Source organism: Balaenoptera borealis, assembly GCF_965194805.1.
Source record: "Balaenoptera borealis genome assembly, chromosome: 13".
Taxonomy (NCBI): Eukaryota; Metazoa; Chordata; class Mammalia; order Artiodactyla; family Balaenopteridae; genus Balaenoptera; species Balaenoptera borealis.
This window is the reverse complement of record NC_138870.1, coordinates 67,994,365-68,010,699: the sequence shown is the minus strand read 5'-3', so window position 1 is coordinate 68,010,699 and position 16,335 is coordinate 67,994,365. Positions and strand designations below refer to the sequence as shown.

General features: G+C 33.3%; 1 protein-coding gene across 1 annotated transcript in view; it reads right to left on the bottom strand.

Annotated features, from left to right (window-relative positions):
* The window catches only part of PTPRQ (protein tyrosine phosphatase receptor type Q), a 289,628-nt gene that overhangs the window by 137,536 nt on the left and 135,757 nt on the right, over positions 1 to 16,335 (bottom strand). The window contains exons 36-41 of the mRNA XM_082350721.1: positions 9,747 to 9,907; positions 8,895 to 9,040; positions 4,801 to 4,969; positions 3,059 to 3,349; positions 2,521 to 2,796; positions 1,997 to 2,148 (exon numbers count right to left, since the gene is read on the bottom strand). Coding sequence (XP_082206847.1) covers positions 1,997 to 2,148; positions 2,521 to 2,796; positions 3,059 to 3,349; positions 4,801 to 4,969; positions 8,895 to 9,040; positions 9,747 to 9,907 — 1,195 coding nt within the window. The remainder of the gene's footprint in view (positions 1 to 1,996; positions 2,149 to 2,520; positions 2,797 to 3,058; positions 3,350 to 4,800; positions 4,970 to 8,894; positions 9,041 to 9,746; positions 9,908 to 16,335) is intronic.

Here is a 16,335-nt window from a genome sequence, read left to right as displayed (position 1 = left end):
GATTATTATCTTTAAAATATAGAAATATAGAAAATGATTCCTTTTCCCCATTTGATACCTATTTACCAGTGGTCCATACAGACAAAGCACATTAAAAAAAATGGAAAATGTTAAGATTAGACTAGAAATAGATACTAGAGGGCTAGAGACTCAGCACCATTAATGGAATTTCACACTGCTGGGAAACAGATTCCACATTTATGAAGAAATACAATTTGAATTCTACTCAGCCTATCAGATTTTAGAGTAATATCTTGATTTCCAAAAAGAAAATCATTATTCCTTATGACATAAACTTACGTACTGCTTCTGATTTTTACTATTCCCTTTTCAAGCTACACATGCTATAAAAATGATTTACCATCAGTAATAAATTATAATGCATATAATATTGGGGACAATGTTTATGCAAAGTTTTTGCACTCTCCTTGCTGCAACTAAAGAGCATTCTAGTACTTCATTTGCCTTTGGAAAAAAAATAAGAACACTTTCTCAAATAAATGCTAGTTAATTACAACATATTTTGGCAATTAAATGCTAGAAATCATATAGGTATATTTGAGACCCTTTGTTACATCAGTTCTTTGGGTATTTTTCATTGATTCTGAAGCCTAAAAATGGAGGAGTGAAAGGGCATTTAGCATTGAAACTAATTAGCATTGAAAGAAAAAGAATAATGATATATTTTAAAAGACCAATTAGTGTGGGATTACATGTTATCTGGAAAGGTTAACAGAAGTCCAGTATAAACACTTTTCTGAACAAGTTAAAAACATTCACTTGGTACTTCTTTTAACAACAAATACAATAGTCCCCCCCTTATTCACAGTTTCATTTTCCACGGTTTCAGTTACCCACAGTCAACCATGGTCCCAAGATATTAGATGGAAAATTCCAGAAATAAACAATTCCTAAATTTTAAATTGTGAGCTGGTCTGAGCTGCATTATGAAATCTCGAGTTGTCCTGCTCCATCTTGCCCAGGGTATCAATCCACCCTTTGTCCAGCATTTCCCATCCATTAGTCAGTAGCCTTTTTGGTTATCAGATCGACTGTCAGATAGCGCAGTGCTTTTGTTCAAGTCACCCTTATTTTACTTAGTAATGGCCCCAAAGTACAAGAGTAGTGATGCTGGCAATTCAGAGATGCCAAAGAGAAGCCATAAAGCGCTTCCTTTAAGTGAAAAGATGAAAAAAGTTCTCAATAAGGAAAGAAAAAATAATCGTATGCTGAGGCTGCTAAGATCTTCGGTAAAAATGAAGCTTCTGTGACATTCTATGAAATTGGGAAGAAGGGAAAAAAAATGTACAAGTTTTGCTGTTGTACCTCAAACTGTAAAAGTTATTGCCATAGTATGTGATAAGTGCTTAGTTAAGACAGAAAAGGCATTAAATTTGTACAAGAAGATGTTTTGAGAGAGAGAAAGAGGGACCACATTCATATAACTCTTATTACGGTTTGTTATAATTTTTCTATTTTGTTATTAGTTACGGTTGTTAATCTCTTACTGTGCCTTATTTATAAATTAAACTTTAGAAATTAAACTTTATGTATAAGAAAAAACACAGTACATATCGGTTCAGTACTATTCACGGTTTCAGGCATCCACTGGGGGTCTTGGAATGTATCCCCTGTGGGTAAGGGGGATGAATGTAGAAATATATTACCCTTAAGACAATAACAGGTTTTAAATAGTCTGAAAAAATTTACTGTATACTTTCCAGCATTAACAAAATGGTGCAATTACTTCCTAACTTATAGCTATCTAGAAGTTACAAATTCTAAATAAAACGCTATATGAAGTACTCCACTTCCATAGTTGACAAACGTTTGCTGTGTTTTCTGCAAGCATCTTTAAGTTGTAGGAAACCAAAAAGATTTTTTAAAAAGATGGTCCTTGTGTTACTTAAAGCAGTCCATTTTCCCCCTGCATGTCAATACTTTAATTGACTTTCTAAATTTTTGAAATAAATATATAGTGTTATCATCAACCTACCTTATAAAATATAGTATCAGTTTCATGTTCATGAATTTTTAAACTATATACTTTAACAATACCGCCTGGAACAGGACTCGGGCTCCATTTCAGCCATACAAGGTCTGAAGTGTAGTTGACTAAAGTCAAATTTTGAGGAGGTGCTAAAGGCACTGCAGGAAAACACATTATAAAACTTATATTCATAACATTTTTTAGCAGAAAAATATCATCGTGACTCTAGCTTCTTGAAGACACTAGTTAAGAAAGATTTATAAACTGATCATATTTTAATTTCAGAAATAAGGAGCATAAGTAATCATGCTTTTGTACTTGGAACTCAGTAGTTCCAAAGTAGCTTCAAACAGAACACTCTGTTCTGAAGCTCAAATTTTAAAAAAATGTTCAGCAAAGCAGATGAATAGTTGTCAGGCTGTTACAAACAGACAATCAAATATCCTTTCATTTTCCATGCTGTTCCTTAAAAAGAGAGAGCAAGTGCTGCAACAGTGAAATCATTGGAAGAAATATGGATTCTGGCTTACCTGACTCATCTGTGTAAAAGAAAAGAACACTGGAAGGACCCAGTCCTTTTATAGTTCTTGCAGCAGCAAAAAAACTATATAATGTAAATGGTGAAAGCTCGTCCAGTATTACATAGTTATCAGAAGTAACAAAAGAATAATTCTCACTTGGTCCTTGTAAAATTAAATCATAACTTATTATTGCACCATTTGGTTTTACTGGGGGATCCCATGATAAGAGAACTGAGGTAGAGGAAAGGTTTTTAAAAGTGTTGATTATTGGTGAAGTTTCTGGGACTATAAAAGAAAAAAAGAATATTAAATGAAACAAAAGTGATTAGCATCAAGAAGAAGAGGCTTTAATAATAATGGGACTTCATTTTTATCAACAGGTAGTTATTTTAAGAAACTTAGAGCTTACTGTGTTTATTGAAAGGCTAATTACTTAAGAACAAACAGAATCTATGTAGTGATAAGAATAATGTTTTCTATCAGAAAGCAATATAAATAAGAGAACACCAACAATCTGCTTAATAGGCAATAAAAGGGTCCAGCCTACCATCTTCTTCAGTTTTGATGTGTAGTTGGGCAGTATAGGTATCAGAGAATCCCTTTTCTGTTGATGGAGTGATTTTTAATATATAATCAGTATATTTTTCCAGATTATCAAAATACATGCTTCTCTCATATGTAACTAGAGGTGGTCTCACGTGGCGAGGAGTTTGCTGTGAGCTCAGAGAAACATAGTAGAAGACTAGACCGTTTGGTTGAGACGGAGGGCCCCAGCTTACATTTATTGCAGTTGACGAAATGGACTTGTAAGTCAGGTTTCCAACAACTCCTTCAGGTACTATGACAGGTAATGTGCAAAATATAAAAATCATCAGTCACCCTAAATAAAATATAAGTAAATTCACAAACCGGAGGATAATTGTTGAAATGGCATCTACTACATCACCTGCTCTTACATTATTTAAATCCACATGTGGTAACATCATCTACTACAAAATATCTTCTAAATAATTATATTAAAATTATATTAAAATCATTCAAAATAAACCCTGTCATCTTTAATATGTGTGAGAACTGTTTTATACAATATTTTCTTGGCTTTTCCTTCCTACAAGATGGAGATTATGAGTCTGTGTATGAGATTATGAGTATGCACACATGTATGTGTGCATGTATACTCAGATATTTAAATATTTTGATAATGTATATTATCTAAACAATATTTTTAGTTTCTTTCTTCTAAAGATTATCCTTATTGTACATATGAAGTCACCCACGACCTCTCACTGGGAACAGTGCACAGTAAGTGTTTATTATTCATGGTGCTATAATAATAACTGATAAAACGTTATAGGTTGGTGAAAATCTTGGGAGAGATGTGCATTTAAAGAATGCCTGAAATGATACTGACCACAAATTGCACTAAACATTTTTGCTAAAGACTCCCCAAACTTGTATTTCCACATATCATATCTACTCTGCTGATCAATGAGTAAACAATTTAAAAGATTGTTCCAACAACAGGGAGAACATTCATTCCTCATACTTAAAGTATCTGTCAAATTTATAATCTTCAAATAATAAACATGGAATTCTACTCTCAGCAGAAATTTAGGTCAGTATCATTTCTCAGTAAGAGGACTAATCTTTTAAAAATAAATGGACCATAGAAACAACCACAAGAAGAAACAGACAATGATCCACGTATCATCGTATTCTTGAAACTGAAACCTAAAAAACAGCAAGAGCTTCAGTCATTATAGTTTCTGAATACTCAACACAAACAGGATTCTGCAGAAGCCACAAATGAGAAACTTCCAGAGTTAAAAAAAAGATATTTTGGACATATTAGTCACAAACACAGTAAGAACAAAGATGCTGCATAAAATCCTTTGTGGGTTCAAAGACTGAAAAGGAAACAAGTTGCTAGAGAGAAAAAAATGTCATTTCTAGAGCGAATGGATATTAAGTATTGGAAAATCCATCCACATACGCAACGGTTTTTTTCATGCCCATAACCGATGGCTGTGACATCTTTCGAAGCAATGAAAGTGACAGAATTTTTATAAATGGATGGTAGCAGTTTCCAGGAATAGAAAAGGCTGTTACTATTGTAATAGGTTTATAGCTATATTAAATGCATTTTCAAACTTTTATGACTGGTTAAATGTGCCTAAATAAAACACAGATTTTATTACCAATACATACAAATAGAAAAAGATTCTGAAATAATTATAAAGTTTTAATTTAATCCTATTAAACATTAATGAATGCTTTTCATTTACATACTGTCTTGATCTGTGTATACTTGAACTATGTCACTGCTTTTATTCCCATTTCCAACTGAAGTACTTGCTGTTACCCAAAATGTATAGTAGCTGAATACTGCCAGTTTATCTATTATTGCAGATACGGTCATATTGTCAAAGTCATTGGTTACTTCATGGAGTGTAAAATTCTGAAAAATAAACATATCGTTTTAATTGTTCAGAATATATTTTTAGTATACATGAGCATTTCAAAGTAATTATTATTCATGGATTGGTTGCCTCAGTATTTTAATATGTTAATTTTTGAGGAAAATAAACAAAGAACTTTTTTATTGCAATAATTAAACTGGAAATATGTTTGTACTAAAAGAGGAATCGATGGTAGCAGTTTTATTAAATCAACATACAGAGTAGCAAAAACTCCAAGCTTGGCCGCAGTGAGGAAGGTCTAGTGGTGAACTGGAAATGCTACAATGTGCTGACCAGTGTCAGTTTCCCTTATGAAACATTCAAGTATTTTTCAAAACATTGACTATATATTTTTAAACAAGTTTGGGAGTATTATAAAAATTTTAAGTTTTTTCTTCCTGTTAACAATGGAGGAATTATAAAAGTGTTCACCTCTTTATATGAACTCAAATGGTTATTATTCATCTTTCATAGACCCTCTTTTTTTCTACAATCATGTAGAGAAATGGGAAGACAGTTGGATACACTCTCATATGTGCTGAGTAAGAGAAATTTTAAAATTCTCTTGCCTGACTCTAGTTATATTTGTCCCAAGGCATTTTTTGATAATTAAGGAATTACAATCATCCCTTCCTTGACCAAATTTTAAACACAAAACACAAAGTCAAAATCAATTCTAAAATAAAGGAAAACAGACTTTTAAAAAAGTCATGTAGGTAATTAAATATGAATTAAGTATGAATAATTTTATAATATTGCCTACTTATACTGAGAAATCTGAATCTTTCCAATCTGCACAAAGCCCTTAGAGTCCAAAGACCTGCATTCAATTCTCGCAATAGCTCTGGATAAATCATCTGATCACAAAGCTTCTCCAACTGTAAAATGGGAATAATCATTTCCACTTCACAGAGGGCTTTGCAGGATTAGATAATATAAAGCATATAAAACAATACCATCTCCGGCACACAATAAAAAACCGATAATTAGTAAAAAGTTCATTAAAATTAGTAACATAGGATAATCAATTTGACTAAAATTTATAGTTATCGTGGTTCTGCAATGTATCAACAAACTAAATTCAGCAAATTTTTGTGGTTCTTTCCCAGTATAGGGAGTGGGGGAGAGTGTCAGAAAAGATCTATTTTACTTTTGTGGTGACTTATTTAGGAACAGACAAGTTAAAACATATTTAATCTCACACAAAATATGATCTGTGAACTTTAATATCTTCCAACACATCTACTTTACACATGGCATAACTGGCTTACATAAATTCTCTCTTAAAATATTAATAGAGCTTTTTGATTTTTCTTTGCTATAAAATTTATTCCAACTACCTATGACCTACCTTGATGACAATATTAAGTAACAAATTATTTTTAATCACCCAGAAGTTATTCATGCTGAGTGTGAGTAAACATGCACAGACATGTAACAAATTTAGAATTACACCAATTATCCAGATGATTATTCCATTCATCTATTTATTTTTGGAAAAAATGTCTTGTGGCTCAAATTATCTAATTAAGGTTTATTCTTTGTGTATAGGAATACAGTCAGAAGGTATTTAGTAAAAACTTCTCAAATTTGATTAATCAACCAGTACTCATTTAACACTTTTTAATAAAAGACACTATGTCAGGCAAACTGAGGAGACATAAGTGGGTAAATGTTAAAATGTAGAAGAGTTAATACACTATACAAAACACAATATACCACAATTGGAGGAGGGACAAGGTGTATTGCCAAGTAGTAGCAAAGAGATTAAATTGCACAAAGTCAGAAGAAGGAAAGATCACAACAAACTCAAGTGCTCCAAAATTATAACTAAGTACTGAAAATAATGTTGATCTGTTATAAGAATTTTATGTTCTATGATTAAACCATTTATTGAGCATTATCATACTGTACCAGAGGACGTCAGGGGATGGAAAGACAAGCGTCACACACAACTCTTTTCTTCATGTTATTTGCTATGGGATGAGGGAGCTAAGATAAGTAGCAGATACCAGGAATAGAAAGCAGAATATGATGTGCCATGCATGAGATATGCTACAAAGTTCTATGGGAAGAAGAAAGAGAAGGAAGAAAACAGCTATACATCTATTCTGCTATATAATTTTCATTTTGAGGATTTCTTCTATTCTACCAATCCAAAATAGAAAATTAGGTAGTGAAGATTTTTATGCTATATTTAACATTAACTTCAGAAATAAATTAAAGCACGGATGAACTTCAAGGAATATAAGAAATGTTTTAACATCATTAGCCTGTGTGCCCTCTTGCAGCTGTCACACTTAAAAGCACTCTTAAGATAATTTAATAAAAGATTACATTTTCTAAGATAGATGAATTGCAAATGGTATCATTATACTCAGGTTTGAATAAGAAGGTTCATAAAATCGTGTTGAAATCATAGTTAAACATTTACACTCGATTACCTAGATGTGGACAAAGAGAACCAAAATTGAATCAGAGACAAGCCATAAAGTAAACTGTACAGAGGCAAAACCTTTGCTAAGATTCAGAACTACTGAATTTTGAATACTGAATATTGGTTAAATGCATGAAAAATATCTGCAATTTGAATGGCCTCTATGACATAATGACTCCTTATTAAATTTACAAACACATTGTGGTAAAAAAAAAATAAATTGCACACTGATCCCCATTCTTCCCCAAATACAGCAGAACAAAAAGGAACAGCAAAAATTGCTTGATGTACAGAGTTAAACAAACAAACAGATCCTCTTTTCTTATGCAGTCCCACTCTGAGAGGGCCTTGAGCAGAATATAAAAATAGAACCAACCTCTGGACTGTCTTTTACTCACTGCTGAGGAAGGCCTAAGACAGCTTGCAAAGTTCTGCTCTGACCTTATTCATTAGCCTAAACTGTACTAAAGCAAGTCATACTTTAGTCCCAGAGATTTCTGCTCACAAGAACTAACTCTAGTGGCTACACATGGGTTGTTAATCACAAATGGAATTAGGCAACTTAGAATTAATAAGACTTATCTTTGTCCTCCTTCTGCTTAAAAGGATGCAAACACTTAATAATGGTCAGAGTCATAAGCAACATGCAGTCAACAGTTCCTATCAGTAAGGTACATATTCTGTAAATTGCAGTATTTCTTCTAAATTAGTGTTTTCCAAGTTATATTCCAACTCTCCCCATTCCTGATTCAATCACAACCAGTCCAGGTTTAATCTTTTCATCTACTAGAGTTCTGTGAAATAGTTAGTTTGGAGAAATAAAGGAATTTGGCTGAAAAATTAAAACTATTTCTCTAAATGAAATGCACTTTAGCTATTTTTATAACTGTTATTGTTCATATCTCAGAAAGTGTCCATTGGCAAAGTGTGCGACTCTATAACCTTGCATACCTCAAGTTAAATAAGCACATTTTAATAGTTTCATTACATCTGATACGAAGTAATGATGATGATGATGATAAGCCCTCCTGCTAAAAACTGAAAACATTTTTAGAATCAAAGAAAAACACACAAACGCATCCAAACATGAAAACTATTTATATTATATACAAACGAAAAGAAATTTTTTTTAGCTGAGAAATAATTGAGGGTAAATGAAACCATTAACTCTCTAGTGAACACTTCTTGGAGAAGAGGCATTCAGGGCCATATTTATATACAGAATTTTTAAAAGGTGGCAGCTACATTGTTGGTAACACATTGGAAGCTGATAGAGAAACGTGTGTGTTTGAGTATATGTGTGCATGCAGAGACAGTTTAAAATGTATTTATTTCTCCACCACATTTTTCTATGTCAATGGCAGTTCTATAAAATGTCTACACAAAATTCTAAATGTTAAGATAAGCAACTTTTTCTACCATGCCAAGTCTTTATCAACAGAGCTGAAGGATGTAAGTAAAGAAGCAGGAGAAAACTCAGGTCTTACCTGCACAAAAGTACCTGAAGTATTTCTGTAATAAACAGAATAATATTGTATAATCCCATTAGGTTTTGAAGGAGGCGTCCAAAAAAGAAGTACTGATGAAGAACTGAGGTTTGCATAATGAACATCTTTGGGAGGATCACTTGGTGCTAGAAAACAAATGATCAAACAAAAAACTGTACTTGTGTCCCTAAAAAATGTGTGGAATGTTCTAAATGTTACCTGCCTTTGATTAGTTATGATAATTGCTTAAAAACTAAGAATAATATCTAATTAGAAATCAGAAATGAAATCCATAAGGCTCATTGGGCCATCCCCATAACACTCTACCATAGCAATACCTAAGCAGAGACAGACGGATTTCTTACTCATAAAACACTATCCCAGTTCTAAAACATGCCTACTGCCCTAGATTTGAAAACAACATTATGACAAGTTTCCGATATAGAATGCATAATATGAAATTCTAATTTAACTTGCAATTTTGAAATTGAATAATAGAGGACAAAGGCAGAGAGCTGACTTCATGCGTTTTACTTTGTTTCATTTAAAAACGCACTAAATGCTTACTAAGTGTTGAGTTCTGTGCTGAGTGCATTTACAAATATAAATTCATTTAATCCTCATAAGGACCCTGTGAGGTAGGTAACATATCGTTTCCATAATACAGATGGGAAATTGAGGCACAGAGAGATTAACTAATTTTCCCAACATCACATAGCTAGAGAGTGACTGAAAAGCAATTTTGCATGTAACTGTGACAGATACTAGGTTTAATAAGACATATTTATATTTAACACATTTTTTTTCTGAGTAGGATATTCTCTTACTTGGCCTACATCCATAAGAACTCACCTCCTTCAGGTGTTCGAAAGTTAATGATATTGCTTCTCGTTTTCCCACCACCAAATCGGGTGCTAGCTGTTACATAAGCACTATATTCAACATTATAGTCCAAATCTGAAAACTCTAATGATGTTTCAGTTACATTAATGTTCTTTAATGATGATCTATCCCTAAGAGGAAAAAAAAGGATTATCTGCACCACTGACCTTTAAATTAAACGTTACAGATACATTTTGAGTACATTAAAAATAAGCAACATTTATGCACAGATATTAATCCGGATTAATGGGATAAAGATGCTACTTATCCAGAAATGCTGAAAAGAACGAATTTCAGAATAATTCAGTGAGTAAATTCTTTTGTTTTCAAGTATATTCAGTAATTCAATCAAGTGTTAATAGGATGTTCATATTAAGAGTTTGCTTGGACTGATTTTAATGGCTCTCTAGGAATTCTGTGTGTTCAAATTACAGCATTCTTTTTCGTACCAATGTTTTAGTTGTTCAAATATGTGTTCTTTGAAGTGTTGGCAAAATCTAATTTATACCATATATTTATCAAACACATTTTACATATATTGTACAAAAGTACAGACCAATTTACTTCAGACCAATTCAAATCAATTTCAAATGATAAATACCTGAATAGTAATATCTAAAATAATGAGTATGGGTTATCCTTTATTTATGTAATTAGAAACAAGATTTAAAATAATGTATGTATAACATAACAGGAAAGCAAAAAGTAGAGCTCACATCTCTCACTCAATTAAAATCTGAAATGTATCTAAAATATCACTTCAGAAAAGAAAGTAAATATTGACTTAAACTCTCCAAGTAAGTACCAAAATGCCAGGAGAGGGGGAAAATGTCTAAAGAGCAAACTGTCGCTAAGTGATACAGCACTACAATTAATTTCAGTCATGTTGATTCAGTTTCCATAGAATTGGGTATAGATTAGAATCTAAAGAATGAATATGTATATAATGGTACTGAAAACTATGCATTTTAAAAAGAAATTTTGATTTTTAAGAGCAATAAAATTAATTATTAAAGAATTTAGATAAGAAAATACGATTAATATCACAGAAAAGATACATATCTCATGTAATCTCATTTTTTTCTTCTTTAGAAGCACAAGGCACCCAAGAGGTAAATGGATATTCCCTCTGAACATAAAATGCATTTGCTTTACCACTGAAATATTTGAATCCTTGAATCATTAAGGGGAATAACAGATTTTAAGTGAATTAAGGATATCCACAAAGAGATACATTTCAGCCATGGTTTTACCATTACAAGAGCATCAATTCACTCCAAATATAAGTATGGCTATCTGAAAAATAGCTGGAAAGCTTACCATAGTGAGAAATATGGATTCAGAGTATGAGATTAGAGACAGGCAGGATTAGCCAGGCTATTCAGTAATTTGAAAGAGTTTCATCAGACATCCTTTTTCAGAAGCCATAGGGAGAACTGAGTTCTCTCTTTGACCTCGCTGAGACTATAGGCGAGAACCTTTTAAAACTCTTAATGCTGTGGCAATTAGGCTATTAGTCTGAAAAAGATGCCTTGTCATAGAAACTTTACCCAACTGCATACTCCTGTCATTGTTCACAGGTCATTAGAACACTACAGTATAGCTAGTCCAATTCAGATCTCTAAAGCTATGAAATTAGCTAAAGCAACCTAATTGCATTATATCTGTCTCAAAACTTTCTTTTCAAGCATATTTTTAATAATATCTGCTGCCTTGCATGACTACTTTCTTACCCTGATCTTCACAGCAAAATAGTGCAGATAAGGATCTGCCTACAATAAGAAAAACCCCAATTATGTTCCATAGATAACACAGAATCAAGGCAATTACCTGGAAAATGCAGGTCAAACATAAATTTTGTCTTAAATATCTGGATATTTCAGTAAAAAGAAGATAGTCTTTATAAATTATCTGAATAACAAATTCAATAGTCCACCTCAGCATACATAGGTATAGTTTCCACATCTACTCCAGTTTATCTCCAGGGACAAAACAGTGCTAACAAAAATTTTTCATATACTGATATGTCTTGTCTGTTTGGCGTTTGTAGTTTAGAGTTGTGGCTGATATTTTAATAACTATGGTAGAAAAATATCTGAGCACAGATAAACTTCAATTGAAGCTTCAACTTCTGGTACAAGTTCAGAATGTATCTTGGGTACATAAGAGATGGTCTGCCATAAAACTGAGAACCCAGAAGTAGGAAAAGGAAAGAGAAGTGACGCTGTTCCCAAGGATCCGACTCCACCCTCCTTGCTCTTATGCTGCTGCCAGATTGGCGGAAACACACAGAAACCTCTGGGCTGAGACCTGAGCTCTCTGCTCTCTGAAGAGCCATTTCATGAGCAATCCTACAGTTTCTCCCATGCATGAGAAACCCAGCTGTGACGCTGTAATCAGTTGTTACTCCCGGTTTTAGCTGGTTTAGTGTAACAATGTCTGTTTTGTTCTTATTAGTTTAAAAATATTATAATAGGATTATGATGTGTTCCACTACAGCGTTTTATTTCCATTTATAAAAGTATATGTTCTATATCTTGATTTTTCTCATGTTAATAACAATAATCTATACCATTATTTTCTTTTTAGTTGCCTAATTTGGATACAGCATATTTCTTCAGCCTTCCCTCTATAAATTAACATTTAGGTTGTTTCTCTCCTTTTTTCTCTTATTACTATCAGTGATGCAGTAATCATTCTTACTCAACTATCTTTCCATAACAATACTTTTATTTCTGCATGTTTAATTCCCAATAGTGTGACTGAGTCAAACGGTTTTATAAAATTTTTATTTTAATGATAATTAATAAATCATTATTATCTGGAGTCACAGCAAGTGTGCAAACTTTCACCACTTGTCTGGATATTAATTTTCTTAATTTCTGCAAATTTAATTAACCAGAAACATTTATTTAATTTGCACATCTCTGACCATGAGTAAAACAGATTCTCTTCTTATTGGTCATTTGCAGTCCAATTTTTGGAATAACTTATTCATACATTTTCTTTGATATACTTTATTTTAGTCTTTTAAATGGAATACAGTATATGTCGGGGAGTTAAGGAGGCATTGTTCTTTTAGATAGTGCTCCAAATTGAAAAAGATAGATACCTTCCCCACTCCTTCTGTATTTAGTAATGATATGTATACAATCAATATTCAACAAAATTCAGCAAAATGCTTTGAGCACCTATTTTATGTCAGGAACTATTAAGTGAGTAAGAGACAGGCCTTACCCTCAAAATAGAGAGACAAAGGAGTAAATAATTATAAAACAATTCATTAATAACAGTGTGATCCCCTTAAGGACAGTAATTTTTCCCCAGTGGCTAAAAGCAAAGAAAAAGAGAAAGGATGAGTGAGGAAATTAATTGTGACCAAAGAGTAGAAAAGGAGAATAAAGCACAGCCCTCAGAGATGCAGGAAACTGTTCACTAGAAAGCAAGTTTGTGAGGTTTGAGAGTAGAATAGGGAGTTGAGGAGGGAAGAGGAAGAGAGAAGGCCCACCTGACAGAGCAGGTCTAACTCTTACACATCCAAAGTCATAAACTGTGTGGAAATGGAAGGACCATAAATGTCACACAATACTTAACCTATAAAGTAGATAACTTAGAAAATCAGCCAAACCTCCCACGCAGTGCAGATTTTCAAACTGAGGAAAAAATAAAACTCGGGGAGTCTTCAATGCTATCATTTTACTGATTTAACTTATAAACTCATTAGAACATTTTTAAAGCCTTTTTGAATTTGAGAAATCAAAAGAATTTGAATGACTTTGAAATTATTCTGAATAAATATAAGATGGAGTTTTTCTATTTGTCTACACTCATTGGTAACATCAAGAAAACATATTGGGATGAAATTAATGGAGTCTTTAAGATGAAGTTATTTCCTAGTTAATTTATACTTCTTTTCAAAAGACAGACCACATTTTGACATCTAGGGCATAAAGGAAATTCTAGAGCTTAAGAGCAGTTTCTTTGCTCTGCTTTACCAATTCCTTTGCTCATTTCTTATCACATCAAGACTATGCTAAGCAACAACTGCCTAAGAGGAACCATGAATATCAAAACCATATGGAAAGACTTAAACAAAATTCCCCATTTCCCTAACTGTGAACTTGAATGGTTTCCTAGACAAGGTATGAGACTCTTTGAAAGGTCATGGTCTCAATTCTAATATTCATCATTTGATATTTTGTTCTATGTGGGCAATCTAGCCTGATGATACACCCATTCCTGTACATTCCTATGAATTTATTTTAAAAAGTTTAATCTGCTATTATCTAAATATTCTACACTAATCCTTTCACTCACTAAATACCACTCCCCAAAATAAAGAATTTCAACATGCATTTACTTGACTCTATCAAATCATTTTCTCTCTCACATGACCCAGCAACTTCACTAATTTTCCCACTCCAATGACACTGGTCTTCTATGTTGCAATTACGCTAGAATATTTACTCTTCATAGATGGATTGAATCAGTAGGTTAATAATTACGTATCAAAGAACCCCAAACTAGCATAAATAGCTGCATATTCTATGATCCTAAAGCTTTACTAGAATCTCAGAGAAAGTCTGAGTCGAAGTAGGGTATTCATTTATTGTTACTCTTATTCCTGTTGTCATCATTTGGTTGGTTGGTTGATTTCATTTGATTTGGTTTGACTTTGCTTTGCTTGTTTGCATTTAGCAGAAAAGACACATTTATAAGATTAGAGGAGAAAGCCACTGTGGAGAATGAGGTTGAAGCTCACTTATACACTTATAAACCATCCTCTTGAAGCCAACATAGGAATTAGGGTCCAGAGACAGGAGGAGGGACTGTACTTAAGCTGGAGGAGAAAGATTTCATCCCCTGAGGACAGACACAATCCCTTAGGCCAAAATAAAGCATTTGAATTTTATTCCAAGGGTAATGGAAAGTCCTTTGAATGTTTTCTCCTGGGTGTAATCTTTGGGTGAGTGATGAAAATAAAATTTAAAAATCCCATTCAATACTGAGATTCATTCTTCTCTCTCTCTAGATAGACACAGAGAGAGAGAGAGAGAGTGAGAGAGAGCCTTATTCAAGCCTCAAGTCTCCATGTATCTGGCCTGCCCACCCCTCCAGTTTCATCCCTTTCCACTTTCCTCCTGTGCCATTATACTCAAGACACAGGGCCATCTTGCTGTTGCCCACACCAAGCTTCTTGCTGTTAACCACACTTAATGAAATTATTTGAGTTCCTATATCCAGTTAGTAGACCCCTGGACTTTTCAGCTAAATATGTCATTATTTTGCTTAAGCCAATTTAGGTTGGGTGCAATCATTCGAAACTAAAAGAATCTTGACTAACACCTATTTCCATTATTTAATAGTTTCTCATATGCCTTGATCCTGAGTATTTCCACCATCATCATCACTCCTTGCTGAACAAGCTTCCTTTGTCCATTTACCATTGAAACTGTGAGGACCAGTAATTCAACTGGTTTACACATAAAACAGTATGATCATGCTCTCATAAGGGATAAAGTCCATGAACTAATGCAGACCAATATCAAGCCAGTGATTTTCTTTTGGTAGAAATATGCCATATGAGTTGACGCACTAAGCTTAATTTATTATAACTCCATTAGTCTTTAATCACAAATGCTGTTATCAAACTAAGACTTCCCCAATCCTATAAGCATACTGTTGAGTTTTTAGAACAAAGGGCAATTATAACACTTATTCCTAGTGATTTGGGGAAAGCATGATTTGAGAGTAATACAGATCTGGTTATGATCCTAGCTCTGTCATCTTCTAGTTCTGTAACCTTAATCAACTCCTTAACCTCATCAAGACTTAATTTCCACAACTATAAAATGGTGATAATATTCTTCACTTTAAGGTTTTGTCATGAAAAACAAGTAAGAAACCAAACACAGCATTTGTCCCAAAATGTTAACTACTCCACTATCCCTCTTGAGTCCTTTTCTTTAGCTCTCCAAGATGTTTTGTTCTCCAATCACAATCTTTCCTAGCTTTGTACATTTCACAAATGGGATGAGAAGACCCCTGAAATTGAAGGTATAAAAACTCAAGATCCACAAAGGCAAAGTAAATGACTAAAATGATTGAATTTAAAACAGAGTGTGGTGGGAACTGAGGTAAACTGCAAAGCAAATGCTCCACCTGAAGACCACCTCTATTTAATTCCTGCTGATTTATTTTCATGGGGAATATGGCAAAAGAATTCTGATTTTTGTAAGAAACAAAGGAAGTTGAAGTTTCACTAGATATCTACTCACTATACTGACAGAATTCTATTCAGAATTTATTAACAGTTTGCTGGTCCAGCAAAGCATGGATGGCCTACCAATAGCCTGCTTGTCGCCTCGGTACCCAAGCTTCATCCAAGTCATTCATGAAAATGATTAGCAAAAAAAGAGCTGAGAGAGAGTTCTTAATATCCCACTAGAAACCTCAGGTTAAATGATCGAAAGCACCCTTACACTCAACCACTCCATCCACCTGTGTTTGTATCTCCCACCATCCTAATCCTGCCCCACTATTTCATGTCTACAATGTT